This window comes from Parus major, chromosome 9, assembly GCF_001522545.3.
Source record: "Parus major isolate Abel chromosome 9, Parus_major1.1, whole genome shotgun sequence".
NCBI classification, from domain to species: Eukaryota; Metazoa; Chordata; class Aves; order Passeriformes; family Paridae; genus Parus; species Parus major.
Genome location: NC_031778.1, coordinates 16,168,882 through 16,192,528, shown reverse-complemented (window position 1 = coordinate 16,192,528; position 23,647 = coordinate 16,168,882). Strand labels below are relative to the sequence as shown.

The 23,647-nt window shown below is 53.9% G+C and overlaps 2 protein-coding genes across 5 annotated transcripts in view; both read right to left on the bottom strand.

Moving 5' to 3' along the window:
- Positions 1 to 84: 84 nt before the first annotated feature.
- Positions 85 to 4,470, bottom strand: LOC107208702 (intestinal-type alkaline phosphatase-like). Its single transcript, XM_033516767.1, has 12 exons — positions 4,380 to 4,470; positions 2,960 to 3,136; positions 2,680 to 2,795; positions 2,431 to 2,605; positions 2,159 to 2,331; positions 1,950 to 2,084; positions 1,801 to 1,870; positions 1,547 to 1,685; positions 1,245 to 1,453; positions 1,009 to 1,103; positions 894 to 917; positions 85 to 742 (listed from the first exon to the last, which is right to left on the bottom strand). The coding sequence occupies exons 1-12, from the start codon at positions 4,468 to 4,470 to the stop codon at positions 458 to 460; spliced, it is 1,689 nt and encodes a 562-aa protein (XP_033372658.1). The 3' UTR covers positions 85 to 457.
- A 514-nt stretch (positions 4,471 to 4,984) lies between these two features.
- Positions 4,985 to 23,647, bottom strand: part of DIS3L2 (DIS3 like 3'-5' exoribonuclease 2) — a 178,437-nt gene continuing 159,774 nt past the window's right edge. For all 4 annotated transcript variants that reach the window (XM_015637358.2, XM_015637359.2, XM_015637357.3 and 1 more), the window contains exons 16-22: positions 15,011 to 15,194; positions 13,738 to 13,824; positions 9,611 to 9,758; positions 9,371 to 9,501; positions 9,049 to 9,153; positions 8,265 to 8,366; positions 4,985 to 5,519 (exon numbers count right to left, since the gene is read on the bottom strand). In XM_015637358.2, coding sequence (XP_015492844.1) covers positions 5,421 to 5,519; positions 8,265 to 8,366; positions 9,049 to 9,153; positions 9,371 to 9,501; positions 9,611 to 9,758; positions 13,738 to 13,824; positions 15,011 to 15,194 — 856 coding nt within the window. In that variant the 3' untranslated portion in view covers positions 4,985 to 5,420. The remainder of the gene's footprint in view (positions 5,520 to 8,264; positions 8,367 to 9,048; positions 9,154 to 9,370; positions 9,502 to 9,610; positions 9,759 to 13,737; positions 13,825 to 15,010; positions 15,195 to 23,647) is intronic.

Genomic DNA, 23,647 nt, shown 5'->3' with positions numbered 1-23,647 from the left:
GCATGGTGCCTGTCCCAGGGTGCCACAGGCAGCTCTGAGCATTGGACCCGGGATAACGGTGGGTATGGGGAGCACCTGGGGTCACTCCTGCACTGAGCACCCTGCTCTCTGCCCAGGCTTTCTTGAGGAATAAATCCAAGGATGCAGACTAAAACACTGCTCCTTGCTCGTGCCTGGACATGGAAGTACCAACCTTTGTGTACTGTTCCCCAACCAGGCAAAGCTGGGGAGGACACTGCCTCCCCTCACTCACATTTCAACATCTCCTTCACCCCAGTGCCTCCAGTGCTGGTCCCAGGGGAGAACCAGGAGCCACAGCTGACTGGGGATGCAGGCACGGAGCAGCACCTCAGGAGGGGACCACCACTGTGAACCTTTGCACGGCAGCTGGAGACAAACAACCTGTGCTTTATTGCATTGCTTGGTCCTGTCCACAGTGAGACTCTGCCAGAGCCTGTTAGCCCCTCACTATGAGGGCAGCCATGCAGAGGGCCAGGAGGGCGAGCAGGGGCTGTGGGGAGCACTGTGTGCCATGGGAGGCTCTGCGGGCTGCCCTGCATCCAGGCTCTGTGGCATAGGGCTCGAGGCAGGCAGCGTAGGCCATGGCATGGGCGATGTAGTGCTGCTCCTGCACCCCGTGGAAGAGGTGGGCCATGGGGCCCTGGGCCATCACCAACACGTCTTCCCCACTGTGAGTCTCTGTCTCCAGGGGCACAGCTGCCTGCTGTCTGTAATCCTTGTCCTCTGCAGGAGGAAGAAGAGAAATGAGGCTGGGAGTCTGGCTCCTTGACATGTCACAGGGATGGGGGGACCACTCCCTTCATTCCTGCATCAGTGAGATTTCTGCCCAAGTGACTTCTGAGCCTCACAGTGGCACCAGAACCTTGTGTGGCTCCTGTGTTCATGCCAGTGGGATGCTGTCCCCAGCAGACTCATTGGGAATCTGTCCCCAGCCACCCCATGGCTCTGCCACATCCCCAGCAGACCTGCGGCAGGGAGGCTGGCAGCTGGACGGGCCCCGTCACGGATGCTGTAGCCAGGACCATTGCCATAGAGGATGCTGGTGTAGTCTCGCTTGTCCTTGGCTTTCTTGGGGGCCAGCCCTGGCACAGGGAAAGACATTGTCACCCCCTATCCCAGCTGGATACCTCTCCCCAGCTCCCTGCCTGGGCAGGCTCAGCCTCCCGTGGAGCAGCAGGGTGAGGTGGAAAGAGGGATGCTCACTGCCCCTCTCCAGGACCCACCAAAGATGGAGTTGCCACGTGGTGTGCTGCCCCCAAAAGTGAAGACATGGGAGTGATCGGCTGTCACCACGGTCAGGGTGTCAGTGGGGGAGGTGAGCTCACCAGCCCGTGCCACTGCCCGGTCCAGCATCACGGCCTCCATCAGCGCCTGCTTGGCCCGACCACTGTGGTGGCCATGGTCAATTCTGCCACCTGCAAGGGGAATGTGGCTGTCACCCTCTCCCTGGTCCCCTTGGATGGCCACCTGCTCCCAGGACCCACATCCCACCTCAGCCCCAGCCACACTGCCCTCCTGGAGCTACTCATCTTCCACAAAGAGGAAGAAGCCATTGGGGTTCCTGCGCAGGATGCGGATGGCCTTTTCCGTCATCTCCACGATGGAGGGGTCTGTGGATGTGTTGCGGTTCAGCTCATACTTCATGTCCTTGGGCTCAAAGAGGCCTGGGGAAGGAGGGTGAGGGGGTCCATGCTGGGGCTAGTTTGTGCCCCTGCTGACCCCTCCAGAGAGGGGAGGAGGAGGAAGTATTGCCATTGGGGCAGGCAGTAATGCTCCTACCCATAAGGTGGCTCACAGAGTCATCTTTGACCGCATCCAGGCCCTTCTTGTCCCAGACGTAGCGGGCACCCTGCCAGCGAGAGCAGAGCCAGTGCCAATGGCACAGACCCTGTGCCAGGAGTCACGTTTCCTCTTCCCCGGCACACTACCTGCTTGGCACTCAGCCACTCCGCAATCAAGTCCCGGCCGTCCTTCCTGGTGCCATTTTGATCCGGATCCTCTGGGTACTCGGGGTCCGGAGTCCGCTTGGGGGTCATGTACATCCTCCCACCGCCCAGGATCACCTGCCATGGGAGCTCAGCAGACCCTGCCAGCGTTCCTGGTGCCCCCTCCCTCCCGCTCCCGCTCCCCAGCTCACGTTGATGTCAGTGTTGTGTATCAGCTGGTGGGCGATGTCCTTGCAGCCGTCCCGCAGGGCCTCCTTGGGCATGTTGGCGTCAGCGTACCAGCTCCGGCTGGCCGAGTGCGCGTAGGCTGCCCCGGGGGACGCGTGCTGCACCCGCGTGGTCGTCACGATGCCCACAGACTTGCCTGCAGCGTGGGCAAGGGTTTACAGGGAGTCCATCCAGCCCTGCACGGCACTGGATGGCCATGCCCGGCTTTCCGGCAGGGTTTCCTGCTGCCCCGTACCTGCCAGCCTGGCCCGGTGCAGGACAGAGTCCACCTCATTGCCAAAGGTGGTGTGGCATTTTCCATAGACGGCTGCCCCGCTCAGTCCCAGAGTCTTGGCGTTGGCCTTCACCCCACACAGGTAGGCGGTGCCCGTGCCAGCGCTGTCGGGCACCTGGCGGTCAATGGTGTAGGTCTGGAAGCAAGATGGGTGCAGTGGGGCTCCAAGCAGGGGCAGCAGGAGTGTCCCCCCAGCACTGCCCCACTCACCTTGGCCAGGGCTACGTGGGGAAAGGTCTCCATGGCCAAGATGCTCTCCTCGCCTGAGCCACCGGCCAGCTGCCCCTTGTAGATCCGAGCTGCTGACACGGTGGACACCCCCATGCCTGTGGACATGTCTGAGTCACCGGGTGGCAGGGGGCCGGGACTAGAGACAGCCCTGCCCTCCCCAGGCACTGCCCGAGGGCTCGTCCCAGCCCCAACTCCTCATCAGCCCTGTCCCCTGGCTGCTGGGGAGCTGCAGGGCCTGGCAGTGACCCGGGGCACTCACCATCACCCATAAAGAGGATGATGTTCTTGGCCCGCTGTGCTGCTGGGTGCAGGGCCAGGGCCAATTCCAGCCTCCTCCTGGCACCTCTATTCCAGTAGCCCGGGGTCTTCTCAGCATCTGGAGGTGAGAGCAGAGCTGGGTGCTCCAGGTGCACCCCAAGGGGTCCAGCATGGCCATCTGTACCCGAATGAGGTGAATTTAGCTGCTATAAGCCCCTCCCACTGGAGGTCCAGGAAACGCCTGGAGATCAGCACTGCTCAGAAACCACCTGCAAAAGGGAAACTGAGGCACAGTTTGTCAGGGAAGTCCCTTGTGCCTCTTGGCAGAGTGGATGAGGATCCTGAGGATCAGCCACAGCAATCCCACAGCTGGGTAACCACGGCTGGCTGTGGCTACTGGGCCACTTTATCCGAAGTCAGGGATGGGCTGGGAGCAGCAGGGATGGGCGGGGGGAGCAGGGCCTACTCTGGGGGCAGGGGGCTGAGACCAACCCATTCAAAGGTTGTGGTCTCAGAACACCCTGAGGTGGCTGCGAGGGTTCCCGTTTGCTGGCATCCCACGGGGAGGTGACATGGTCCCTGGAGAAGCCCAAGGAAGTGACACCAGCCCCAGCATCCCCCACCAGAGGCTCTTACCCCACTGTCCCGCACGTCCCCTGTCACCAGAGGCTGCAGCGGCGAGCTGGGCGAGGAAGCAGAGGAGAAGGCAGGTTCCAGGGGAAAGCGGCCGTCCCATGCTGCCCACCCCGGCTCCCTCCTGGAATGCTGCCTTGGTCCAGGGCGAGGGCACCGCCCTTTATGGCTCTTCCCTGTCCCGTGAGACGATGGGCTGATAACATTCACGGACTATCTCCCAGCCCTCCCAGGGCCCTCCCAATGCCCTCGCCCCTCCCTGAGGCCATCCCTGCCCCCCAGCAGCAAGGCAGGACCTCCAGCCTGTCCCTGAGGACCAGGGCACCTCTGGGCCCCAGCTCCCATGGGGGTGGATGCCTGCGGGACCCCGGGGAGCAGGAAGGAGAGCGCAGGGCAAAGGGCTGTTTTTGCAGACAGGCTGAGCTGGGCCAGGCTGGATTTGCCTGGTTTCCCCTGAGACAAACTCGAGGAGGGGGACACCAGGCTGAGGGGTAGGGGATGGACATCTTGGCTTTGGTGTCAGTGTCCTCTGGTCCCCTCTCCCGGCAGTCACATGCTGCCCATCAGCTCCTGGGACAGCTGGTGTCTGACATACTGCCCTGGGGCAGCCCATGCCAGCACATCTGCACAGTGGGTACCTGCTGTGCGCAGGGAACAGCCCCATGTCACCAGCACCAGGTGACATCTGTCCGTGATTGTACCAGGCCATCTGGAAGTGCAGGAGCACAAGTCCTGGGGACTACAGGTGGCCTTGATGGCTTCACCAGCTCCTAGGAAGTGTGCTGTACCCAGCCCTGATCCCCCATCCTGATCCAGGCAGTCGGGGCTTGGCCAGTTCCTGGCTCCTGCAGAGGGCTGATGTGCTGGTGCCAGGGCCATGGCTGTCACCACTGATGGGCAGAGTGACGCAGGGCTCCCTCTCTGCCTGGCACAATGGATTCATTCCTTCTTGCCAGACATCAATCCCTGCACCAGCCACTGCTTGTGATGCCACGGAGGCTGACAGAGCAGACTGCACCAACACATCCTCACAGTGTGGGTGGGGGACATGGGGACAGAGAGCAGGCAGAGGTGGCTGGAGATGGCAGAGATCAATTGGTCAGTGAGGTGCTGGATCCAAGGACATGGTGCCATAAGGTCCCTCAGCAGAGTTAGGAAGAAGGCCAAGGTGTGAGGGACTGGATCAGACACACAGGGACTCCTGGTGAAGTCAGAGGGACTGAGGGAGTACCTGCTGGACCAGGAGCTGCCCTGATCTCACATCTTCTGGCCAAGAATATCTGGAACAGGCAGGGTAAGGCAGGGGGCTCCCCAGAGAGGAGTTACTGTTGGGATCCCCCAGCTGGGGGAACATGGAGGGCACAAAATAAAACCTGCACAAGCTCCACACACAGCTGCTGACCCGGCTTTTATTACATGACACAACCCTGCAAGAAACCCTCCTGCATGGTCCCCTGCATCCCACTGCATCCACATCCCACCTGGGATGCTGGAGCCAGCCCCTCTCTGCTCCTGGGGAACACATAACCCCTCTCAGCCCTCACCACGGGCACTGAAGCTGGAGATGGACACCACTGCCTTATAAACAAACATTAAGAAAGCATCATGCTAAAAATACCCGAGAGTAGATATGTTCTGCCTGAGGCAGGCTCAAGCCCTGAGCCCTGCTCCCAGGTGGAGTTAAAATCCAAACCAGAAATAAAACCACAATGGTTTTAAAACTCAAAAAACCCCAAAGTCCTTGTGGGTCCCTTCTGTCTCCAGCAGGTGCTGGAGCGGGGCCTGGGAGGTGAGGGAGCAGCAGCAGGGAGCCCACAGAGCCAGGGCGCTCACTTGTCCAAGCTTGGCCTCTTGAGCAGGGCACTGTACTTGAGGGGGCCACCATCCGCCGTCAGCACCACCTCCACCAGCGTGAAAATGGTGATCACCTTCATCAAGGGAGAGAAAGAGAGAAAAGAGGGTTTTCAGGCAGTTTGGAATCACACCAGATTTGCTTAGAGCTGTGCTGGCTTTTGCTGTCTCCATCAGTGTACCCATGAGGAACCAAGGAATGGTGCAGGATGGATTCAGATAGCTCTGCTGGGGTCTAGGGTGCTCCTGGGGCCAGAGGTAGCATCCTCAAGGGCAAAACATGGGTTCTGACATCAACCAGGGCACTCAAACCAACCTGAATGAGCCTCCCGAAACATCCTCACTTATCCCAGCCTGATCACACCCCACTCTTGCTCTCCACACAGTCTGGGAAGAACTGTGGGCATTTGTGCCCTTGGCTTTGGGTCCCAACCTCCCCTCAAGGCCACCCCTGCCTTCCCTCTCCAGCCGCAGAACCACGTCATCCCTCAGTGGAGCTTGGCCAAGAGCCAACCTTGAGCTGCAGCGAGAAGGGTTTTCCACATGACGCTGAGCATTTAATCAGCATCCCACAAGGAGGGAACAATCTGCCTGTGCTGCCACAGTGAGAGGACACCCAGGAAGGGAGCACAGCAGATAAGAGAGATGCAAGGGAACAAAGACCTCAGAAAATCAATCCCTCCTGTTCAGGAACTGCACTGCTGCTGCCACCTCCCTGTTCCTCTGACCCCAGCTCTTCCTGTGATTGTATGGATCAGAAGTGTAAAGTATTGATCTGGTTTGTCCTTGAGGCACAGTTAAGGGGCTGGCTGGGACATGGGGAAGGGCTGCCCTGGGGTCATGCACAGGCATCTGGGGACATTGCTGGAGCCTGTCCCCAAGTCCTATGCTGTAGCAGAGCTCGCTGGGGCCATCTGCTCAGGGCTGGCCCCAAGAGAAGCAGGCACAGAGCTATCAGCATAACCTTGTCCAACCCTTCCCAGCTCATCCAGCACCGGCTGCTCCAGATTAATCATTCAGAACAGCAAAATCTCATTGAGACTTAAATGTACCAAAGTGGCCAGAGAGGAGCAACCTGCAGGAAAATCCTATCACAGCTGGCTGCCAGAGAGCTGTGGGCTACTGAGCACTAGCCCCTGCCTGCCCCAGCTGGCTGCAGTGCAGGGGGTGGTGCTCATGGGGAAGCCCCACACACAGGGGAGTCAAAGGGGGAGTATCAAGATTCTCCCTTGCAATCCTGCCTTATCCCTTTGCTGAACTGCCATGAAACAGCACAATTTCACATCAAATGCCCTGAGTCTTACATCCACTTCTTACTCCACCTCTGAATAATGTCCACCAAGGCCCTGGTCATCTCCTGAAGATCAGCAAGAAATGAGGGCAACATCTCTCCTCTGTGGCAGGGCCAAACAGCCCAGACCCTGGCACAGCTCCTCTCTGACAGCCTTCCCTCATGCTCCCACTGCCTGGCCAGGCTCAGCTAAACCAGGAAGCAGAGGCCAAGTGCTGGGGCCAGGTAGGGAGCTGGGTGCTGGGTACTGTGAGGTGTCCAGATGACATCTACCAGAGTTCAGCATGGCTCACAGGAATCTGGCTCATCCCAGGGCTGGAGATTTATAAACTCAGGGATCTACTGGCTCAGAGGATAGCTCAGAGCCTGATCCTATGGGAGAGCTCCAGTGTTTTCTTAGGAGGTGTGGAAGGTTTGTGGAGGAGTTTCCTCTACCAACTGTTTGCTTAACCAAAATGGGCCCTGCTCATGCTGTGGCATCATTTTTCATCAGCTCCCTGCTAGAGTGTAAGTGATCCCTGCTCCTGTAGGAAAGGGGGAACTGAGGCCACTCCACGCTGCATCCACAGGACTTCTCTGAGCCAAGCTGAGAGAGGAAAGCTCAGCTTCAAAGGGAGGGAGGTCTGCAGAAATATTTGCAGGGCCAGAGCCAACTCAGATCACAACATCCACCCTGGGAAGGGAAGGACTCTCCAGCACATGCATCCACCAGCTGGGAGGGTCAGCCCACTCTGTGTCAGGATCCCTCAGTGGGCAAGGATGGGATGTGCTGGGCTTGGATGGAACTGGGGCTCAAGTGCAGAGCTCCTGGAGGGGTGCAGGGAGAGGCTGGGATTCAGCCCTTCAGGCAGGGATCACAGCAGTCAACACAGCTGGGGTTTTATAGCCATGCCAGACAAAAGCTGGCAAAGAAGCACCACTTAATCAAGCCAGACAAATGCGATTGCTCCCTTTGATTGAGTTACCAAGTTAATAGATGACAGGCACACAAGAGAGAGATTTCTAGATGCTGTTAAACCATTTGACACTGCATCTCAGGAAGTCTGATTTTAAAAATTTCTCCTAATTGAGGCTCAGCCCTGTCACAGGGATGAAAAGCCCAAGAAAAAGCCATGTCAGGGGCAAAGAATGTCAGGATGGGGGGAAGGGTCTAGACAGGAGCTGCCTTAGGCCTGATCTTAACATCTTAATTGATGATCTGGAAGGAGGAAGTAAACAGCATGTTAATTCAATTCCTGGAGGAAACTGAATTGGGAGACAGGGCACACAGCAGGCAGGGCAGAGACCAAAGGCTGTGGAGGGGTCAGACTGTGAGGGCAGTAATAGGACTGGGCTGCATGGCAGAGGAGGCTGAGGCTGAATGGGCTCACTGGGAAAGGGACACAGAGGGACAGCAGGACCTGACAACCTGCAAGGCAAGTCCTGCCTCCCAGACCTATCCCTGCAGACATCACAGGATCCATATGTTGCCTGGAGTCTCCATGCCAGCCCCATGGTGTTGTGAGCCTGTCCCATGCGGTGGGGGTCTTACCTGGGGCACAGATTCCTCCTCCAGCTCCTCTGGCTCCCACAGGAGTGTCAGCTCCGGCTTCTTTCCTGCCTTCTGGAAGTGGAAGTCCACCAAGGGCAGCGCCTGGAGGCAGGGAGAGTGTTGGGAACATGCCCCCACAGCTCTCCTCCACCTTGCCTGTGGATGGGGCTGAGGCTGCTTTTGCCCAGCACGCTGCCTCTGCAGCTCTTTAACAACTGGGATGCAGCAGCGTGTGCCTGAGCCTAGCGTGTAAATCAGGGGCTGCTGTGATACACCACCAGCCCATATATCATGCTCTATGTCCTGTTTAAAGATGTCATTGCCAGCCATATAACCAGGTTATTAAGAGAGGATGCTGTCACCAGCTGCAGGTGCTGGCCCACAGCGCTGCTGTCACAGCCCCAGATAAACCGTCTGATTAAATGAAATGAAAACCAGCCTCGCTCCCTGTCCTCACTTCAGATCCATGCTTATCTCTGTTCCCCTGAGTCTGGATTTATTCCCTTTTACCTAGGCTACATCATCCCCAGCACGTCACAGGGAGAAGCTGGTCCTTAGAGACTGGGCTGATCCAGACCCCCCAGTCCCGTGTGCCTGCCTGGGCTGAGAGATGGAAGGCAAACTGCAGGAAGCTTCCCTCCCCGCTGGCCAGCCCAGCTGGGGCACAGCTCTGCCTGTTGCAGAGCTGGCACCAAAGGGCACCGTGACAGCCACTGCCTGCAGTGATGCCAGGCTGCTCTGGTGAGGCAGTGTTGGCACTGTCTCACACTGGTGAGGTACTTACATTGCAGTAAATGCGCTTCTGGACTCCAAACTTCAGCACCAGGACATCAAAGGCCTTGCTCAGGACACCCATCACCATGGCTTCTGACTCCAGAGGACCACATTCCTGACAAGAGACAAGGCTGTCACTACACAGTAGATCTCAAGGGGAAACAGTGTCTCCAGGTCCTGGAATCCAGCAGTGGTGGTTGCTGAGTGTGTCCTCTCACTGACCTTTCCTAAAGCCAAGTGGGCAGACACAGCCCCCTGCTCAGTAGCATCCAGGCTGGGCCTTCACAGGGAAATCCAGAGATGCTTTGGGAGAAGACAGCCTTGGGCCTTACCCTGACAAAGATGGAGAAGAAGAGGTCAGCACTGAGCTCCTGCACCCTCTTGGAAGCCATCTTCCGGTCATTGCAGTGATCTGCCTGTTTCTGGATGGCCTCTTTCTCCATCTTGATGGGGGATCTGGCACCTGCAAAGGGGACAAGTGACAATAACATGCCCATGCTCCCTCCTGCTACAGAGCCATGCCATGGCCCCTGTCTCCCAGTGGCCAGCCCTTGCAGGTGAGCAGCACCCACCGAGCGAGGCGGAGAGCAGGCGGTGCACGATGATGTCGGCGTAGCGGCGGATGGGAGAGGTGAAGTGAGTGTAGAACGGCACGTTCAGGGCATAGTGGTGAAAGAGGGTCTCATCATCCAGGACGCCGGTGCAGAAGTAGAGAGCCATCTGAAAGGGGGGAGAAACGAGGGAAGGGTGTGAGCAAGGCTGCTGCCATGAGGCTGGAGGGGTCTGGCTCTGTGACACACAGTGCTAGCAGACAATGGCTTTTCTGGACATCCTGTCTGCTGGTGGTCCTTCACCTGCTGCTCAGTTTGGGCTGCACAGGCACTGCAGAAACCAAGCACAGAATAAAAGGGGCAAAACCACTGTAGAGAGCTGCTGGCTGCCAGCTGTCCCTGCCTGGCCCCAAGGACAGCATCAACTTTCACATCATCCATGGGTCTAAAGAAGCTTCCTGCTTCTGCTAAGGCCCTGGGGCTCATCTGCCATTCTCCCATCTTCCAGGGGAGAGCCCAGCTTGTTCTGTGCCCACCTCAGATGCTTTCTCACCAAGGGACCTCGCAGAGCTGCTCCCATGCTGGCTCTTTGGGGTCTTCTGGGTCTGGCTGCAGGCTTTAAACACCCATTGTGCCTGCTTGCAGAACACTGAGGGCAGGTATGAGTGGCTTCCAAGGAGGAGAGACAGCCCTGCTGAGATCCCTGCTGCTCCATCCCATCGTGACAGCTGAGGAGCTGAGTGGCTGAACTGCCCATCTAAACCAACACCGGGGCAACAGCGGCACCACTGCTCAGCAGCCTCTTCAACAGGAACCTCTCCTGTGTCACCCCTGTTATCCCACAGGTTACAGCTTTTATTTTTACATCTGTGAAACACCAGCTCTTGGGGCTGGGAAAACACTGGGGGCTGGGCCCAGGCAGGGAGGGGAGGCTGTGCAGGTCAGGGGGGTGGCGGCGGGGTCACGGCACAGTGGCGATTGAATGAACCCATTTAAAAATAAGAGCAAGTGATTTAAAAAAAACAGGAGTAGCCAGCTCTGATTACAGAGCCGTCCTGGGATCCTTGGTTTGGGCAGCTGTATCCTCTGCTCTCCAGGCCAGTGGCGCAGCCAGCTCCTGCTGAGCAGCAACACACTGATCCGGGCAAGTAAATAGAGCAGGTTAAAAAAAGCAGCATCAATCCCAGCCTTATTATGAGACCCAAGAGCTGGGATAGGAGCTGTGGTGGCTGCCAATTTCCACAACCTAGAATTAAATTGTTTCTGATGGACTCCAAAAAGTACAGTCTCCACTCAATTAGCTCGGCTCCCACCGAATGAGGCTGAGCAGGGAGACACACCAAGCTCCAGAGGCTGCTGAGGGAGTGGATAAGTGCCCTTGTGCTGACAGACAGCATGGAATCACAGGGAGCTTCCAGGCACTTGTGCCAGGCTTCTGGGCAGAAGGCAGGAAGGTCCCTGCAATGCCAGGCACAAAGAAAGCTGAGCACCACTCAAAATCTCTCTTCTGAGAAAGACTTTAGGAAGGGCCCATCCCTGACCTATGCCCAGCAGTGTTGCAAGTTATACCCCACATTGCTGGAAGTTAGAAAAGATGCTGAAGGTCCTGTGCTGCTTGCTGTTGTCTGGGACACTTTGCCTTGATTGATATGCTGGCCACTGTGAGATCCAGCATCATTTTGGACACCCTTTTGGCAGTCCATGACCCTCACTGACATTTGCAGCAGCTTGAGTATCACTGCAAAAATACTCCCCTAGGCCATGGCAGGGTTACATCCTGCAGGGAGCCCAGTCTGATATGTATCTGACACCCATCCTCACCACCCTGACAACACAACACAGTGACATCAGCCTGGCATGAAGCAGATGTTTTCTCATTAACAGATTTGACTCACAAGAGGTCTCAAATCCCCAGAGTTTGTTGCAATCCCTGGAGAACTGGAAATAAATCAGCCCCAGCCAACCAGGGGCAGCTTTTTTTTCATGGACAGATTGAATCCCTGAGTGACTGAGCCCCTGAAAAATGGTGTGTCGCTGCTCCTTCATCTGTTACAAGGCTCCTGGCATACCAAGCCAGGCATTCCCTCAGGCACACACATTACCAGTTGTTTCCCACCTCCCTCCTCCTCCAAGAGGCTGATGTCTTGACTACCAGCATGCAGTGGAGAAAGAAGACACAGGCTTGGCACGACCAGGGGTTAAACCTGTGGACAGGTTGTTTAAGCTGATTTAGCTGCAGCCTTGTCCCTGAAACATCAGCTTTATCACTGGGAGCTGTGACGTGCACAGGGATACAGGTGACTCAGTGCCCCGAGCAGACGTTCTCGCTGCACCATCTGTCAGAGCAATGGCTCAGCCCTGGCCACCAGCCTGGGCCCCTCAGTGGCTGTGCTCTGCAGCTGCCAACACTAAAATGTGTCCTCTCCCTTGTGAGGGACAGCAACATCCAGCAGGATGGGGCTGATTCTTCCATCTGCTCTCATGCTGGAGGCAGACAGCAAAAAAATACTCCTTGCAGGGAAAGCTCCTTCCTCCTGGAAGCTGTTTGCCCCTTTCCAAGGTGTTTTGCCTATAATGGGAGTGTGCCAGGCAGCAGGTTTGCCACGTATGAGTGGACTGTGCAGCACACCTGAACACACAGGCACCTTTGTCTTCTGACAATGGAATGAGACCAGCTCCTGCCAAAATCATGTCTCATGGAATTACCTCCTTTAAAAGTGCTTTTTTCTCTCTCTGATATCTACTCTGCAGAAGACTTCATCCTCAAAACCTTGATAGCTCTTTCATGTAATGAAGTAATGTATTCACAAGGCTAAATCTTAATGAGAGCCACTGTGTGGTGTCTGAAAGCACTCCCACCACTTCTCCAACCACAGTCTCAGGACACCACAACAACAAGATCTCAGCAAGTCAGTGGGACCCCAAAAGCCCATCTCCTCCTTGGTGCCACTGCAGAACTTTCTCCTTGCTCATCCATCCTGGCCAGCAGCCAGGCTTGCTCCATGTGCTGTTACTGACAAAGCCAGGCTTGTGCTACAGGCAGCAGGAACAGAGAGGGACTCAAAAGAAGTTGTGTCACCAGTGCACCTTACACCTTACAAGGAGGACGTGACAGAAGGGACCAGGGTAACCCAAAGCAAGATGTGGGATCTTCCAGCTCCAGAGGACACTCCCTGCTCTTTACAAAGCAGCCTCCTGAGCTGGACACACATGATAGGCTGATTTACTAAATGGCCTCATACCCCAGTTCCAGTTACAAACAAGCATTAAGACCTAGAAAGACAGCAGGACTTCAGGCAACTGCTAATGAGTAAATGAAGCAAATAAGCTAATTAGAAGAGTGACAGTCAAATGAGTGATTTGGGAAGATGATTCATTCCTGCAGTGATAAGCAGGCCACAGCAGAGCGATCATTTCAGGAGCGTGCCCCTTCTCCCCATGGAGTAGGACTTTCCTCAGAAGAGGTTGTGCCATGCCCAGCTGCAAATGCAGCTGATGCCTCACAAAAACCTTTTATGATGGTGATAAACACCCAAATAAAGTGTCCTGAGCTACAGATGCACCAAACATGACAACTGGTGTGAGCAGTGCAAGCCTCCATTGCAGTGACTGTCAAAGAAAGACACCTGGGCTGGAGGGAGACTGAAGGGTTTCCAGAATTTTCCCTCTTCCAAGAGCAGGTACCAGACTGTATTTATGGTCAGTTTCACACCCCTACTCTTAATTCATTCTTTGGACCATTTGAGATACCACAATGTGAAGAAATGGCACAAAATGAACCATGGAGCTCACCACCAGCTGTTCACAGGGCTGGGTGCTTGTGAGTTTGCTAACAGCCCTCATGCAACTTCAAGGGTGCACTATCCCAACCAATAATAACAGGGACACTGAGGACAGTGAGGAGAGACTCAGCCTGACCTTGCCATCCAGTGAAGCTTTGTTACTCAAGGGATACTCCCACTGCCAGCTGCACAGGGCTGGAGGCACTGGAGGAAGCTGCTGGCAGCCCTGGAACACCATGTTCGGTATTCATTCACTCCCTCTGTGTGCAACAACCAGCTTGATAATGCAGAAGGGGTGAGGATTGAAGATGGAGCCACAGCAGAAAGCTACAAGCAGACATACACACAGCACAGTGCTGTTCTCACCTGCATGGGCCTGGAGAACATGTAGGTCAGCACTTCTTTCCTTGCTCTGGAATATTTGTCAGCACCAAATGTTTCACTTAAGCTTTTCTGGAGGAGAGAGGAAAAAGCATTCAGTGTTGGCATGTTATGGTGGTAAAGGGACCCAGGCAGACCTTAGTGGTGCTAACAGTAGCTTGTCAAAGCCAAATTTCCCTTTTTCCCTAAAATCCCCTTGTAAGTCAAAAGGTGCATGTTAAACTGGGCTTTGCTGTGGTCCCAGCAGCCCCAGTAGGACTGCATACATGGTCCTGAGCGCTGTCTCTCCTCCTGGGGTCAGTGGCAGAGAGCACCCAGGGCAGGGGACTGCTGGCTCTGTCCTCAATTGTACAGTGTGTGAGAGAGAGCCTGTAAACCCTCTCTGTAACTGTGTCTGGCTCCCATCCAGCTCCTGAGAGCTTCAGCACATGGACTAATGGGACTCTGGGGAGACATGGATATGGGAAGTCACTGCCTGGGGGTAGCAGTGAGGAAGGGCTGGAGAGTTCAAAGTGCAGGAGAGGAGCTGAGTGAGCAGCCCTGCATCTGCTGACATAGGCTGGGCACAGCCAGCAAGCGGGAAAAGCAGCCCCAGCTGATGGAGGGGCATGAGGGAGGCCAGCAGGGATGGGATTAACAGAGGATTATCCACAGTCCAGTTGCGGTGAGTAAAGAAAATCCTGGAACCTACGCTGTGCTGTTCAGCTGGAGTTCAGCCCCAGGACATGCTCAGCAGAGGAGTGCTTGGATACTTCTTGCACTGCTGCATCTGACCTTTCCCAGCACTGCTCTCCAGTCCTTCCCAGTCACCCCATTCCCCACCCTGCCCTCCCTGAGACATGCAGCAGCCCAGACAGAAACAGCCCCTTGCACAGCTGCTTTCTTTGTGGTGTGGAGCAACCCAAATCCTGCCCAGGATCTGCTCAGTGAAGGAAATCTGGGTGTCTCAGTGAGTGCTCCTGCACTGAAACATTTTTCCCATTGCAGGGAGGGTAGTGCAGGGGTCACTTGCAAGGTCCTTCCCACCCTGCTCTAACCTCTGTGCACAACATGGCTGACCAGGACAGGTTGGGCCACCCCTGCCCAGCACTAATGGCATCAGTAGTGAGGGAGGGAGGTGTTTTGTTTTGGCATGGCATAGTTGTCAGCTCTGCTTGGGCAGAGAGGGACAGGGGATAAAGCACACAGTGCCACAAACATGCCATCACGTAGCTGCCCACCCTCGGCCCCCATGGCCCTGCCAGGCCAGAGCACTCACATGCAGGCTCCCTGCGCTGCTGAAGTCGATGTCAAGGCCAACTTGGTTGCAAAAGTCCATGAGGTCTTTCAGCAGCTTGGTTTGGGGCTGGGGGTGGCGGCGGAGGAAGGCCTGCTCGGGGAAGGAGCGGTAGATCTGATGGGCCACGGCCATGTTCGCCAGCAGCATGAACTCTTCAACCAGCCTGCGGCACGAGAAAAACAACCCCAGGCCCCAATTAGACAGGGGAGACCCCTGGGAAGCCAAGCCAGTCCACAGTGATGGGAACTAATATGACACAGGGGGACAGGGGAGCAGCTTGTAGTTGCTGTCATAAGCACAGATTAGATGTAAGACTGCAGCAAATCCCCCCAAATTCTCACTTTCTAGCAGAGGTTTCCCCAGGGACTCAGAGTAAGCTGTCCTGCTGGTGCAGACAAGCAGAAGTCAATGATAAATTGACAGCTTAAATGAGGATAAAATAATCTCCCTCTAGGTCATTTTATCTCCTGAAACGCTTGACAAGCAAAACAAACGCCATGCAAAAGATAGCACGGAAAACAAACACACATCTCTGTCTTCCTGGGCCAGAGCAAACAGCGTCTCGCTCGCTCCCCCATCCTGAGCTCGACATGTGTGGTCAGGCCCCAGCACCGAGCCCTGCCCCACGCCAGCTCCCAGCCACAGCACAACACAGCACTGTCCCTGGGCAGGACAAGCCACCAGTGCTGCTCCAGCAGGGCTGCCTTTGGCATCCAGGACATGCAGGGACTCCACAGGCTCCTCCATACAACCAGCAAAGTGCTGGGGTTTTCCAGGCTGGGGTGAGCCCCTCAGTTTCCATCTCTGAATGTACATTCATTGAATGGAAACCTCTGGGGTTACACAGTGCTCAGGAAAGCAATCCCAGCACTAAGAGATAATCTTTGGTGTGTGTATGGGTTGTGCTACCAATGGCAGGGCTGTGCCACAGGGGACTTGTTTAACTGGGCCTGATAAGCAAGAGATGTGCTTAACTGGGCTTCCTGCTATTGCCTGCATGTATTCCCAGGACTCCCAACTGGTGCTAATTGCCAAAAAAGATAATAGATTTACAGAAGTAACCTCATCCTCCCAGCAATGCCTGAGTGAGCTATTGCTGATTATGTCAGCTCAGCCTTGTTACTCTTGCAGTCAAAGCAGGGATTTTGCAGGGCTGGCTGGGGGAGCAGGGCTGCAGCCAGTGTTCCTGCAGCTCCCAGCCCTGGCCACTGCTGGGAACACTGGCCAGGTGAGATGTGCAGGGCACTGCACTCCTGGGGTGCTCTGACTGCAGTGATACATTCCCAGCCTGGGAGTACTTGCCAAGAACTCGAAAGAGAATGGAAATAAAGACATGCCTGGAGGAGGAATAAGCACCTGACAGTGATCATCATCAGCAGAATTATTAGTCTTTAATGGAAAGGAGCTCCATTATTAAAAGCCCTGTGGATTCTCAGACGGTTTTGTGTCAGAGGCCAACACTTCAGGCCCCACAGAGAGGGCAGGTGGGACATCCTGGCCCAGGGGCACTGTGGGTGGGGCAGGGCAGGAGAAGGACGGTCTAAATGGGAATGGGCTGCCTGTCCTGTCCCTGGAACAGCCCCTGGGGACATGCCGAAGGCCAAGGGCTGGGTCGTGGGTGGGCACTGCCCTGTGACCCGAGCAGGATCAGGACACGCTCCTGAGGGGCCACTTCCAAGAGGGCTGAGCCAGGCTCTTGCTGCTCCTGTGCAGCAGAACCGGCAGATGGCAACCTCGGTCCCTCTATGGCCACCGGCTCCAGGGGGTGCAGGACACTGTGGCCCGGGGTGTGGGACAGCATGGCCGGGGGCACTGGGCACCCCGGCTGTGGGACAGCCAGCAGTTTATGGCATGGCCATCCCCATCTCCTGAGAGTGGGTGCATGCCATTCTTACCGAGAGGCACGTGGGGAACAGTGGCCTGAGGACAGTGAGAGGCTGTGCCAGCCCATGCTCACACCTGGGAAGCCCTTTCTGCCCAAGCCAGGTCACAGCGAGGCACAGAAAACAGGGCAGACTGCAAAAGGCAGCACCTCTCCTTCCCATGGGCTTTGGTGCAAGGAAAGAGGGAGGCATTTCCAGCATTAGCCTCAGATAGACAGATGCATGCTTGGGCAAAGGTTGGCCATGGAGTTTCCCCTGCATCTCCCTTGAACTGTGGCCTCTATGGAAGGAGCAAGCCTATTTTTAAGGACAAAGCAATAAACACCTGTGAACAAAATCTCCTCCTTGTCACAGGCAACACGTGCTCATTGCACGTTCCAGAGATGAACACTATAAGCAAATGCTTCAGCACACTGCCATTCCTGTTCCTGTTGAGCACTGGAGTGTAAACTCCTCATCTCTCAATCTACAGTGACACTTTTGGCTGGATGCAATTTCCACCTGATTATTAAGTTCTGCATTTTGTTTTACCATTCTGTGGCTTGGGCTTTTACAGTTTCCTGGAGATATCCTCATTCTGATGTTGTAGGTACTGAATGGAAGCTCATACCTGAGCATCCTCCTGCCAGGGATGCTTTTATTCTTGAAGTAAAACTTACAGCACATACTACCCACTTTGCTCTGCAAAATCCCATCCTGGGAAGCACCCAGGAGCTTTGCACCCATGACAGGGTGTGCAGGATGAGACCATGGATATTCAGAATTGAAAAGCTACTCCTGCTCTCTCATCCAAAGGCAGAGGCAGGCTCTGGGAGATGCATCTGCAGTTTGGGCTTTCAAGGATCAGGTAACACAGATAAGGTTGGACACTGTCCTGTATCTGGGAAAAGAAGCCCCAGGATCTGAGGGGTTGGTTTGTGTCAGCTCAGGGTAACAAAACAGAATGCCCTGGGAAGGCTGCAATGCCCTGTGGGATGATGTCAAAACCCCTTGCAGGGACAGAGGGTCCTTCCCAGCTCTGGATCACTGGGGGATAGAGCTGCTCCCCAAATGCACTCTGCTCCAGTAGTCCTGCAAGCTTGAAAGGGGGGAAGAAGAATGTGGGGCTGCTGTATAAGTCCTAGTCAGATTTGTTCTAAACATCAGGAGTTCAGGGAGAGAAAAGTAGGTTCCAGAAGGCACAAGTCACAGCTGGGGTAATCCAGAGCATGTGAGAGCTTGCCAGGGTGAGAGGGAACAGGCTGGGGACAGTGAAGGAGCTGGCACCTGTGACTGGAGTTAAGCCACGTTACCTCTTCCAGCAGGGCAATGGGTCTGGGGCTCAGGACACAAGGAGGGAGAAAAGATCTGCATGAAATAGCTTAATGTGGTGACCCCACTGCACCTGAAAGGAAAACCTTATTCCCAATAGGAGCTCACACAGACTGCATGGGATGTTGGTGACTCAGGTGGATGAGCCAGGGCTAGGACTGACCAGCAAGCCAGCAAGGCTTCACGTGCTGAGGAGCTGGAGGGCACAGCAAAGCTGCTGCCTTCCTGCCCTCCCCATGTGGCCTTTCAGTCGCACTTTCAGCTCATGTTCTCATGAGCTAATAACTTGAACCAGGGCTTCAACTAAGCAAGCACCACACTGTGGCTTGAAGAAAAGCAATGGATGCTGAGGCTGATGGAAGCAGAGGTTGGCAGGCAGAGCATGGACCCATCCCAGTGGCTGGTGCTGATGTTGCTGGGAGCTGTGCTGAAGCCCTGCTAACTTGTCGGCAGGTCAAACGACAAGAGGTTTTGGGGTTTCTGTGGGTTTTTTTTTTTTTAAAACAGCCTAGCTTGGAGTCTGGCTCAGTGCAGCTGGCAGACAGGAGTACAAAGAAAAATATTTCATGGCTAAAAAACGGAGACAGAAAGACTGGTCCATCTGAACGCGCACTGAATGAATCCCATGTGAAATGCATTCTAACGCCATCACTACAGTTTCCCCTGGATTAGCTGAGCTATCCTTGGCTCCTGGCTCCATAAAATCCCATAAACAATCTGATCTGAACTTTTGCCCTTTCTGTGCTGATGTGAGGTTTCCTTTGCTGTCCCACAGAGAGGGCTAGGGGTCAACAGGTGGCTGTCCCTCCCATAGGTGCCTGCAGATCCCAGCCATCCGCTAACCGCTGCAGGAGGGAGCATTTCCAAACCTGTTCCATGCATCACTTAACACGTGCCCATGTGAGGGGAAGGGGAGGGAGTGATGGGATGGCTTTTGAGCTCTGTAACATGTACATCTCCTGTCAGCTTTTTCAATACCCAGATTTTGCTCATGAGTTATGTGGATGAAACTCATCCTCAGCCTTCCTTATGCAAGAGGTCAGCTGGAGTGTATGGCTTACACACACCTCTGAGTTTCAAATGTGACCAAGGAATACCAGAGCCTAAATCTCACCAACTTCTGGGGAGATTTCAAGCTCCCGAGATGCTTTTAAACACAAGTCTTGGTGCTTTTCAAAGTATCTTTGATAGTCACAGGTTCTGTAGGGAAACAGTCACCTATGAAACCATCCAGCTGAATAGGACTGATGACATCTCAATTACAGCCCCAAACTCAAGATATTGGGCTGTAATTCCTCTCAGACAGCTCCTGCCAGTGACAAACACCTACAAGATGCGGGAAGAGAAGCTACACATTCAGACCCTTGACCTGCTTTAGTTACCAGCATTACTATTTGCTCCATTAAATGTTAGGTAGGCCCTTCCCAATCTCTGGACAGCAAACTTGGAAAACTACTGACACCCTCAGCAAGTTGGTTGGTTGGTGGCAAATAAAATAATGGCTTCTCATGGCAAATCTGCAAAGAGAGGCAGGGCAAGTAAAATGCCTGTTTGGCTGCTTGTCTCCATGGCAATGCAGCTAGGCTGCACAGCAGCCATCGAAGTGCCCACTCTCCTTGATTAACTTGACAAATGACATTAGCTAAGAAGGTTTTGCTGAAAGGGAGAGACAAGGAATACTTTGTGCGCAATCCAGTAAGTGCAGGAAGGAGGCAGGCAGCTTCCTTAAAGCAAAAGGACACAAAAAATCCTGCTGTTCCAGCAGGATAACAGACCTAGGGGCTTCAGAGCAATGGCATTGAGGTGGGGCTGAACAGGTGAGCACAGCTGTTCCCCCATAAAACCTGCACCTCCATCCCCTCCTACAAGATGTAGCTGATGGGTACATCCAGGTGTTGGAAGAGTTACCACAGCTGAGGTGTGAGAGATAAACCTGAAATACCACACAGCTCTTCCATAGCAGGGTTCTTGGCTTTTGACGGGCTGGAGAAGTTGGTCTTTTCTTCGCATGTAGCTCATTGTGGAAACCTGCTCCTAAAAGGATGGAGCTGAACTGTTCTGAGCTGGAGTCTGAGCCCCTCTTCCAACAGTGGTCCCTCTGGCTGGGTGAGCTGCCACCAAGTAAATCCCCAGCATTTTTCCAGCAGTTCAGACTAGAGCCAAATGTGACCAATCTCTTCTACAAGGGTTATCAAACTTCTTTCTCCTAACCCATTAAAATATCTCATCTGCTCCTCTCCATCTTGTCTCTCCCTTATAGCACTTACTCCCTCCTACAAAAGGAACAAGACTTCCGCTGTTCAAATTTCTTCCTATTTATGGATAGATTTACCTTCCCAGATCAGCAAGGGTTAGTGCTCCAACCTGCAGTTAAAATCCTCTGGTTTCTCAGCCCATGCCTATGTGCCTGTCTCAGGTGTGTCCAGCTCCATGCAGGGTCCAAGAAGGGTTAGGACAGTACAGCTTTGACAGCATCAAACTTGAACCAAACAGTGTCACAAAAGGCTGGTGCTGAGAAAGGCAGCCCTGATCTGTCTGTGTGTGTCTGAGGGAGCTCTAAAGATGCTGATGGATTTATGTCCCCTTGCTAAGGGCAGTACACTGCTGAGATCCCCTGCTCTCTGCTGGCTTGGAGGGTGTTATTGTTACAGCATGATCTCATACCAAACAGGAGATCTACAGCTACCTCCTGCGAATGGGACTCTAAATCCCGCTGCATTCACCCACAAAGTCACCTTCCACAAAAAGCTGCAAATAGTCCTGTTCTCATCCAACAGGAGCAGCATCAGCTGAAGGAAAACAGTAAAGAAACAGCAGCATGGCTCAACCAACAAACCCTCTCCAAGGTGTTAAGTCCAAAGATGCTGGATGTGGTATGACTTTTTCTTCTTTAAATTGTGTTCGTTTATTTTTGATTACAGCTCTTCCATGAAGCAGAGGAACTTGAGAGGTTTCTATAAAAGCTCTTCTAAAACCAACATTAGCTAATCCCACATCTCCTGAGAGTGCAGCCAATGACAGAATCATGCTCTTTGGTGAGTGGCTGAGCCGGCACTTGCAATGGCTCTTTTCCATGCAGAATTATGCAAGAACAGTGTGCTGTTTTCTTGGTGACATTCTGCCTATCCAACTAACAGAAGCATCTTCAGCCATCTACTCTTCAGGAACAGCACTGCTGCCTGAAGAGCCATGAAAATCAAATCCCCTATTATCCAAAAAAATTGGATTGCAGTGTTACATATGAGCCTTGCAATGTTGGTGTGGAGCTCCTGCTGCCAATGACAGTTGCCAAAAGACCAAAAGACCTACTTTTTTTTTTTGAAAGAAAAAGTAGTAAAAGGGCAAGAATACTGGTGGTTCCTGGCTTGATGAAAGTCATTTGTGCTCCTCTCACAGCTAGCAGTAGCCTTGTACAAAGCATAGCTGAATAATGGAATTACTCCACTTTCTGAGATTGCTCAATTAGCTCTTGGTTAAAACTGCTAACATTGAAACTTGATGAGAATAGCAGCTCTGAGGCAGTTTTAGATTCATTTCTTACTAAGCTAGAATGGCTTTTCCCTATAATGAACTCCCTTTCCAGGGCATAAAGAATGCCCTTTATATTAGCTATGGTGCCTTCCCAGTAATAGATGCCTACAACACAAATGCATGGGAGGGTTCTCTGAATATAAATGTCACTTACAGACCACTCTCACACCTTGGGGCTGGAAGTGCCACAAGACTGCTCTCTTTGCTTTATCCAAATTATCTGTGGTACAGTGGAAAACCGTTTTAAGTTCTCAATACTGATGCAGGGCTCCTGAAGGCATTTGGCATGATTAGGAATTAATTGCTTAAAGCCTGATGTACTGGTTTGCACACAGGGATTTACACCGCTAGAAAAACCTCAGCCTTTTGCTTGAGTTCCTTTGAAATTATCAACACCACTTTGCAGCCCTGTTAAATGAAATTGCTGACTACATCTGGCAGCACAATGTCAGGCCAGACGTTGCTGGATAGCACAAGTGGCCACAGAGCCTTTGGGATCTCTTGGCTCTCAGCTGTGTGGGTGCAAAATGCACCCTGCCCAGCCTGGAGCTCTGCACCCACATCTGTGGTCCCTATGGAAGGGATAAAGTCAACACCTGTCTGTCCTACCATCCTCCCTCCTGTCTTGATTCAAATGGCAAAGGAGGCATCATTGGACTGAAGTGCTGGTGTTGCAGAGGATGCAGTCACTGTGGGCTGTACATCTTCATTAAAGGTTAATATGACTGCAGTCTGCTCCTTTTCATGCAAATTGGTGACAACCTTCAGATTCCTGGCATGGTGCTGAATTGCCCCTCTGTGCCAAAACAGAGTCTTCAGCTGCCTCGGGCCAGGAATGAAAGCTTAGACCTGCACATATGTGCTGGGCCACACAGGATGTGGAGGTACAACTTCAACAGGCTCTCTCAGCCTCAGCTCCACTTTCTCCACAATTTTCTCAGGACTGTCACATATTTGAGCCCAGGGCAGAGGACTTTACTCTCAGCATCACACAGAGAGGAAGATCTCCATCCAGGAATGGCCTTCCTAGATCCAGAAATCCCTTTTTTTCATGGGCCCCAAAGAAGCCCATGGAGTGCTGCTCACTCAGAGTGGGCACACAGCCACATTTAGATCCCCTTCTAGGAATGTCTCCAGTCCCCAGGGCTGCCTGGCACTGCCACACCGACCTCCCACTTGTGCTGGGTGTCAGCATCAAAGTGCCAGCAATGTTAAAAACCCTCCCTGAACACACAACCCCTTCACCTTTGTGGGGAACACAATGGGAAAGAGTTTGCAATCCTTGCATCTCCAGGAGCTGTGCAGTTGGGAATCCCAGTCCTGCTTTCCACAGATCTGTGTCAGACCCAGTTTGCCTTTCCAAGGAGCCACTAGCTCACCAAGATCTCAGCTCTCAAAGACAGCTATGATGGCAAGGGCCCTGCTCCCCCTCCTCAGAGTCACAGGGAAGGGATAAGGATGAATCACTAATGCACAATGCTGTGCTCAACTAACAGAGTGATGACCAGCTGGGCTGGCAAGCCTTACCTCTGGGAATGCATTAGGATGCTCCCAAGCAAGGGTGCTGCCCAGCCACCTGGGGCCAGAGCAGGGACCTGAGACCTGAGTTTTCCCCAGGCCATGGTAATTCTTGGTGGGTGAATGAGCTCTGGCCCAGGCTGGGGCAGAGAAGAGGGGAGATACCTCACAGCCAGAGTCCAAGATGGACTGGCAGTCCACATTCCTGAGACGTGCAGTCTGGTATGCCACTGGCTCTGAAAGCACAGCTTATGACATGACAAGACACTTAATATTAATGTCATCCAGAGTCTGGCTAAGAGGAGAATGGAAAGAATTCCTGAATGAATGCAGACAGCCCCTCTGCTGACAGGAAAGTCTCCAGCCCCACACA

What these genes read in the sequence shown, in the direction of transcription:
- LOC107208702 (XM_033516767.1), bottom strand. Translation starts at nt 4,470, where the DNA reads ATGGCCCTGGCACCAGCACATCAGCCCTCTGCAGGAGCCAGGAACTGG. An exon ending in CATCCTCTTTATGGGTGATG is followed by an intron (nt 2,796 to 2,959) that starts GTGAGTGCCCCG and finishes ACATGTCCACAG; the next exon opens with GCATGGGGGTGTCCACCGTG. An exon ending in TCCGTGACGGGGCCCGTCCA is followed by an intron (nt 918 to 1,008) that starts GCTGCCAGCCTC and finishes TGCTGGGGACAG; the next exon opens with CATCCCACTGGCATGAACAC.